The sequence below is a fragment of the Canis aureus genome, chromosome 8, assembly GCF_053574225.1.
Source record: "Canis aureus isolate CA01 chromosome 8, VMU_Caureus_v.1.0, whole genome shotgun sequence".
NCBI classification, from domain to species: Eukaryota; Metazoa; Chordata; class Mammalia; order Carnivora; family Canidae; genus Canis; species Canis aureus.
Window position 1 is genome coordinate 48647823 of NC_135618.1, and position 7764 is coordinate 48655586.

General features: G+C 46.3%; 1 protein-coding gene across 1 annotated transcript; it reads right to left on the reverse strand.

The window, feature by feature from the left end:
- Positions 1-2790: 2790 nt before the first annotated feature.
- On the reverse strand, positions 2791-6106 carry LOC144318114 (uncharacterized). Its single transcript, XM_077904929.1, has 3 exons — positions 5984-6106; positions 5285-5338; positions 2791-3043 (listed from the first exon to the last, which is right to left on the reverse strand). Exons 1-3 carry the CDS (start codon positions 6069-6071, stop codon positions 2832-2834), a joined length of 354 nt encoding a protein of 117 aa, XP_077761055.1. The 5' UTR covers positions 6072-6106; the 3' UTR covers positions 2791-2831.
- Positions 6107-7764: the final 1658 nt, after the last annotated feature.

The window sequence follows — 7764 nt, forward strand, 5'->3', positions numbered from 1 at the left end:
CCAGCACCTTGGCCTTGGACTTCTAGCCTCCAGAACTATGAGCAATAAATTTCCATTGTTTATAAACCATTGATCTATAATATTCTGTTATAGCAGCCTGAACAGACTAAGATTCCAGTCATGGGCTGGACTCCATCTTTCCAGCAATTGATACTGTAATGGTGACCCTTCAAACTTTATCCCAAAGGGCTCAAGGCCTCTCAGAATCAGTTTTGTCATACCTGGAGAGTTCTGGGGCCTTAATGATAATTGTTTGGACTTGTACCAGCCAACCTGAAAATGCTATGGTCATCCATGACAGACAACTGCATATACTGGGCATGTTTATTACACCTTAGTATAATGAGTCAGAGCTCATTTAAAAATTTTTTTTAATTAAAAAAAATTTTAAAAGTCAGACCTTTCTCTGACCTCAACCCTAACTTCTCCTGGCTCATGAAGGAGCAGGAAGATCAAGATGAAAGGGAGCCTGAGATGAGGATTGATAGAAAACATGAATTGTCCTTGTCAGCATAGGTTTGAGGATGGGGATACAGTGAGGAGTGAAAAACATTTTGCAACCAGATCAAATTACACCTGTTTGAAATGTTTCAGTTGCAGGGCACCCTGGAACCTCAGCAGAAGATAGCAATGGCCTGGGGCTGGGATACCTAACCCTGATCCAGGGATCAGGGTTAAATATCCCCCTGAAAATATACCCCTGGGCTTTTGCAGGAGGTGGTCAGCATAGAGAAAATACAAAGTTTGGAGTTGGAAGAATGGCAGTCTCTGCCAAACTCCAACCGCCAGACCTCCCTTCTTCACCGGACATAGATCTTCACTCCTCATCTGTTCATTGTAGAGTCTCCATCCTAGAATTTCATTCCTAAAATGATGAATAACAAACATCTATTGAGCTTTCCCTATGTGCCAGACAGGGTGCTTGGTCTGGTTTTTTCAACTGCTTTATTGGGATAGAATTTATATACCATAGTATCGACCCATTGTAACTGTACATACAGTTCAATGATTTTCAGAAAATGTATAGAGCTATGCAGTCATCATCACAATCTGCTTCTGGAATATTCCATCACTTCCCAACATTACCTCAATCCTGTCTGCAGTCAATCCCCCCTCTCCCTCTCAGCCCCAGGCAACCACTGAACTGCCTTCTGTCTCTAGAAAATTGTCTTTTCTGCACATTTCATAAAAAATGAATCATTCAATCTGTGATCTTGCATCTGGCTTTTTTCACTCAGTATGTTTTTGAGGTTTGTCTACACGGTAGCATGTATCAGCATTTTGTTCCCTTAGTATGCCATTGTATGGATAGGTCACACCATGCCGGACGATGGACATTTGGATTGTTCCAACTTTGTAGCTACCATGAATAACACTGCTGTGAACATTCACACATACAAGTCTGTGTGTAAATGCATCTTTTCATTTCTTTAGGGCAGATACTTTGTAAAGTGAGTTTACGTTTAGCTTTTTAAGAAGCTGTCAAACTGTTTTCCAAAGTGGCTGCACCATTTTACATCCTCACCAGCAACATAGGAGGGACCTGGTTTCTCCACATTTTTGCTAACACTTGCCATTGTCTTCCTGATTACAGCCATTCTTGTGAGTACGTAGCAGTAGTTGTGCTTTGTTTTTTTAATATCTGATCCTCCCTCCCACCAACACTGTATTAGTCAGGATAGGGTTAAGTGATGCTGTGGTAAGAAACAACCCCCACACCTCACTGGCTTAAAACAACAAAGGTTTATTTCTCACTAACGCAACGTGACCAGTGATGAATAGAACCAGAGAGGAGGGGTGGTGCTCGTTAAAGACACTCAGAGACGCAGGCTACTAGGAACTCCTGATGTTAAAAAAGCAAACTGCACACCAATTCGTCAAGCTTCCCTCCTGGTAGCAGGAAATCACTCTCGCTCCTATTTTGCTGGCCAACAAGGCACATGGGTGTGGTTAACTCCAAAGTGGATAAAAAGTATCATAGTCATTTTTATCACATACATAGAGAGGAAGGGGAACTGAAATATTTGTGAACAGACCAATGACTTTTCACAAATACTAAGAGGAAGAAATTACTGTCATCATTTACCAAACTCAAAGCTCAGAGCTTAAGTGCCTTCATGGAGGATAGGTAACTAATAAAAGGAATCAAGGTAATCCATCTCCTAAACCTGCATTTGCAACTACTAGATTAGTTTCTATTGAGATACTGTTAATTATGGATAGATTTTTTTGAGACATCCCCACTGGGACAGTAGGTGAAAAACTTTGGCACAGGCTTTGCTTGATGTTGTAGTACGACAGGATATTGGTCTAGTGGAGATCAATATTGTGGTCACCAACTTCTCCCAATTACAGGTTTCTGCTTTAGACTGGGGTCCATGTAATCCCATCTCAAAAGGTAGAGAAGACCCATATCCTGTCACTATTTTCATAACCGGAAATCATATCCCTCTGCCCACCCCACCCCCCAAACAAGAACCATGTTTTACTCAAAAAAACCTCAAGGCCCAAGAGCCCTGTGTGATTGGATCCAATCAAACAGATTTCTTGGAAACCACCAAAAACGCTAATAGAGGGTCTATTTCAATGAGTTGCACAGAGCAGCAGTAACTCCTGGAAGGCTTGGTGCCCCAACGGGAGGATGGCTCAGGGGTTCCAGATACTGAGAACCCTGTAATAGTTAGGGGTACAGGCTTCTGGCTCAAACTTGGTTTGGAAACCTGGCTCTGTTGGCTGGCCATGAAACCTGTGCTGTGTAAATAGAAATAATATACAGGAGGATCCTTTCCACAGGGTTGCTAGGATTTAATCAGAAAACATGTGAAAAGCACTTAGCCTGGTGCCTGGAACTTTGTGAGGTTCAGTGGTCGTGTTGATAACACCAACAGCGTCACAGTCACCATCAAAGCATTGAGGTAGATGGAGCCAGGAAGTTCTGCAGATTCGATGCTCCGGGATTTGCTGGCCTTTGCTTCATGTTCTTGACTGAAGTCATCCTTGGAGAACCCGACCCACCTCTGATCATGCCCTGCTTCTGTCAACACTGGCCCAAGGCCAGGTATGATACATTGAGGCAAAGGAAGGGAATTTGAGAAGAAGAAGATAAGAACAGGCCAGTTAGGAGCAGGAGAGGCAGTAATTTCCTGCAGAAACAGCATAGCACTGTGGTTAAGAACACAATTCTGCCTTTCTGCTAGCTCTGCGACCCGGAGCAGGTCACTTACCCCGCCTGCCCTTCTGTCTAGGAGAACTCCTGGAGCAAAGTCATCAAGGCAGCTTTACTGTCGCCTCTGCTCTCTTTAAAATTTTAGTGAATACATCTTTTGTCCCAGCTTAGGGTGGAAAATCAGGTACCATGACCTTCCTTTTCATGCCTTATTTTTAAAAAGAAGTCATATGATTTCTAAGTCACAGATTAGTCTCGTTTCCCAAATCAGAATATCCTATCCAATATATTAAGCAATACTTCAAGCTTTAACGATAAGCCTCTCTCTTCCTCTCCTCTTCCATCTGCAGGCCACTGTCTTGCCTTTGGGAAGAGAAAAATATAGACACTATCTTCCCCCGACGTCCACACAGGGATTGGAAAAGAGAAAATGCAAGGCAAATAAGGGTGGGTGGGCAGGTGGGTGGAGTACCTACTTGACTATTAGAACCAAAAGATGGTGTTGCCCCTCTCAGTATGCTCAAGTACCACCTTGGGTAATGGGCAGGTACCGGAGAGTCCCAGCTCTGTGACAATGTACCTCAGACCTCTAGCCCCCTCCCACCCTGAGCAGTACGGTGATCTGCCTCCACCCTCCGTCTGATGAGGGCTCGTGGCCCTTCTAGGCCGCCCTGTGAGCCAGTGTCTAAGATGATCCAGCAGCCGGCTTGCTCATGTGAGAACGCTGGGAAACATACGCGCTCTTCGCCAGAATGAGCGTTGGATTTGCAAACTTCCTGGCCACGTCTCCCACCCTCTGGACTTCTCCAAAGTGAGTCAGACACAGCTCCCTGTGTCTCCATCTCTCCAGCTACAGGGATGGCTCATCAGACTCTCCGCAGTATGTTGAAGAAGCTGCTCTCACCAGACTTGAGATGCAGGCGTGGGTTAAACACCCCCACCTCGTGTGTGTGTGTGTGTGTGTGTGTGTGTGTGTGTGTGTTAGGCGGTAGATGACAACATGGTATTTGGAAAAAAAAAAAAAAACCTTGGTAAAATCCTCTCTTAATACCTATTGAGTCTTTTACATCCTCTTGGTGGCTTGGGGATTTGTGAATGAGGGATTAGAATTTGAAACGAAGGGTAAAGTCTCTGCTGGGAAAATCTACATCTTCATCTGGTCACTCACTTTGCAATTTCTGTTCAAATCTCAGTGTCTTGCCAGAACCTCCTCAGTTCCCATCCTGTTACATGTAACGTGGGGATCTTATTCGTACTTGCACTGTGGGGTTTTTTTTAGGAGATGCCATGACATAACTGCTGGCATTATGCAGAGCGCCTGACACCTAGAAAGAGCTCAGAGACACGCTGATATGATAGCCTTGGCTCTGAACCCCGCACCAGGCTGAGCATGTGCGTCCAGTGAGTGTTGTTGAATGACTTGTAAATAGCTATTTCCAGGCAGGATAAGGTAAGCGCTAAGGAGGTGTGTGTATGTTCCATATTGTGGCTCCCAAGTGAAGCAGTAGGTAATTCTTCTGGGTACAGCTGAGGAAGCTTGAGCAGAGGGCCTGGGATTTCGGTAAACAGAGAATGGAGCCATTGTGCAAGTGCATGGAAGCAGGCTGGTACGTGTTTCTGGAAGATTCCAACAGGGCGAGAAAAGGGAGTGCAGGATGAGCTCTCACTCATGGGTGGAGCTGGGCTGTTAGCTTGGCCAAATTATGCTTTATTCGGGCCAGCTGGGCTCAGTTGGGGATCTGTCAGCTGCACGCGATAAGAAGTCAACCCTGGCTGGCTTAAACCGCAGAGGGAAAATCCTGGCTCGTGAAAGCGCAAAGCTCAAGGAAGAGGAGGTGCAGCTTCAGGTACAGCTGGACTCAGGGTTCAGAGTGGCCAGGTGGCTGTGGCACTTCCCAAGGTGCTTGCCTCCAGTGCCACTCCAGGGAAATTCAGTGTGTCTTCATTCCAGCCTCCCCACAGGGATCCCTGAGATCCATGGTCCGCCCCCGGCCTACCCTGGATCCCATGCAGCTTGGGGGAGCCCCGGGCTTGGGTGGCCCCCAGACACTAAAATGGACAGATCCGGTCTCCACCTATTCCAGGAGTTCAACTGCCTGCCTCCCAGTCCCGACTCACCAGCTCTATGACCCCGAGCAAGCTCATCCTCTCTTGGTGCCTCAGTTTCTTCGTCTGTAAAACAGAGACAGTAATGGTCCTTACCTCGTCGAATCTTTAGAAAGATTGAGTTTTTACAAAGCGCTTCGAACACTGCCTGGAGTGAGCTGGCCAAGTGCTGATCTGCTGACAGCTCTTGTGACTCCAGTGGCTAGACTTGGTTAGCTCCAATGCTGGATGTATGTTCCCATTCATTCCAGGTCTTTCCACCCCAACTGGTCTCTGGTGGTGATGTGATCCCTCCACCTCTCAAGCACGCTGCTCCGTGGGAGTCAGAGCAAAGCCATAGCAGGCTGGGCGCACAGGCCACCATGCTCCCCATGCTTGAGAAGAGTCCTTTTTTTTAAATTCATGGCCCAGGATCTGCCATGGAAACCCAAGCCATCCCCAGGCTTGGCTGCATGGAAAAACCAGAAGAAAATTCTACCATTTGGTCCCTTCCCTGAGGGAGTTTGCAATCTAATCTAAAAGACCAGAACACTGTCAAATACAGCCTGAACCAGGACCCATTCCCAGAGGGACCTGCCAAACTGGCCAGCCAGCGCATCTATATAGCCACATCCTTCCTCCGTGGCTCCCGCTCAGTTATCACGTGAACGAGAATTTAGAAGGAAGAAATGAAGGAGACAGGATCGGGCCCGATCCCCAAGTCTGGCTCACCTGCTTCCCCGCTTCCTGAACCACACTTAAAAAGAGAAGGACAACCCTTCTTCATGTCGTACCAGCAGGGTAACCCGAGAACATCCATTTAGCGCATCTGTCCCTGTGAAAGGGACCTTTTAGTGACACTGAGCTGAGTGTATCCCGCTCTATTTATAGGTGCTGTTTGTTTAATTTGAGTCCAGTCTCTAAGAATAAATAATGAACTCATCCTGGGGCCAAGCCAGAGCCTACAACTCTGAGGCAACCCGTAAATCCCTTTTCCTTTCCTTCTGGTTCTAGAAGGGATTCTGTAGTTCAAAGGTGAGCCACTTTTCTCTGTTGGGCTGGGGTGGGCTTGAGACCCAGGCAGGTTTGGAGATTTGGTTTTGTGGAGGTTTTTCATGATAGTTTGGGGGGAGTTTTTTTGGTGTTTGATTTTGGGTTGGTGATTGAAGAACAAGATTTTGGATCTCTCTGTTACCTCCCAAGGAGGAACAAAGACCAAATATCTTGAGCCCTTGAGTGGTTAAACGTCAGATGCAAATCGACCCATTAGGACACAGCTATCCCTCAGAAAGGAGGATGTGGCAATGGAGAAGAAAAATCCCTTTCCTTCCAGCACCCTCCTGACCCTGGTAGCAGAGACTCGGGCCAGCCTCTTAAGGTACAGTACCATTCCTGGTGATTATTTATTTATTTATTTATTTACAGAATGTGTAATGAGGACCAGGAGTCATAGCTCACTTAAACTCTAAGTATCAACCCCACATGAGTCCAAAGAAGCACTGTCTCTAGCAAAGTTCTTTAATTTGTGCTCCAGGCTTCTCCCATGCTGACCTGCTGGCGTAGTGACTCCTAGAACCAGACCCACCAAGTCTGAAGGGAAGGACCTAAAGCAAACCACTGGGTTTGGTTCAGTATATTTGAATACTGTAGCTCCCTGCCCACCCCTTCTCTCCCATTCTCCCTTTCCAGGAATTTATCCTGAAGAAGGCAACCATCCTCTTTGGTGAGGGAAAGAACAGTGTCCATTCAACTCTTTATTCCCCCAACACCTGCTGACTCTCTGCTCTGTGATAGATACTATTCTAAGCACATGAGGTGCCTTGATGGAGAGGTCAGGGCGGTCACACAGTGACAAGGTCTGATTTACTTTGAAAACTCCAGCCTCTTTGCTGTCTTCCAGCTGAGTCAGGCTGGCTGTGACGTGCTTTCCCAGCAGACCCTGAGCTCCATTCATTTACCTATCTTCCATTAAAAAAATATTTGTAAGGCTCACTCTACAAGTTAGGCATCGCCTTGGTCACATACACCATTGGATACAGTAGTGAGCCAATGAGATCATCCCTCCCATCCAAAGAAGTTTGGAGTCCAGTGGAAATATGTGCATTATTCAAGTAATCAGCTAAATATAGATATTATTACAAATGTTGGGGCATCCTGTGGAGCAAAGGTCAGAGTGTCAGGAGAGAGCCTAAGACAGAGATGGATTTAGTTGGGTGAGCAGAGCATCAACAAAGACAGGATATTTGAGTTGCCCCCAATGGCGTGCTGAGAACGGAGACAACTGATGTCTGTCTGTAGGCGTGCTTTTGAGTTTCTATTAGCTGCACTGAGCCCTCCATGCTCCCCTGATTGTTCTAAAGACTGTCACAGACTAGTAGGTCTTGGTAGACTTGAAGAGAGCTTGTGTCCCCCAAGAGCATGGGGGTTCCTCTGAGTCAGCCGCACACTGAGATTCTGACGTTGATTTATGGGTTGGCAGTGGACAAGGTGAAATCTTCTTCTTATGGAACATT

Excerpts from the sequence above, each read along its gene's own strand:
- LOC144318114 (XM_077904929.1), bottom strand. The coding sequence starts at position 6,071 with ATGGATGTTCTCGGGTTACCCTGCTGGTACGACATGAAGAAGGGTTGT. Across the intron at positions 5,339-5,983 it reads TTCAGGAAGCGGGGAAGCAG|ACGAAGAAACTGAGGCACCA; the intron begins GTGAGCCAGACT and ends TCTGTTTTACAG. Across the intron at positions 3,044-5,284 it reads TGCTCGGGGTCATAGAGCTG|TGTTGACAGAAGCAGGGCAT; the intron begins GTGAGTCGGGAC and ends GCCTTGGGCCAG.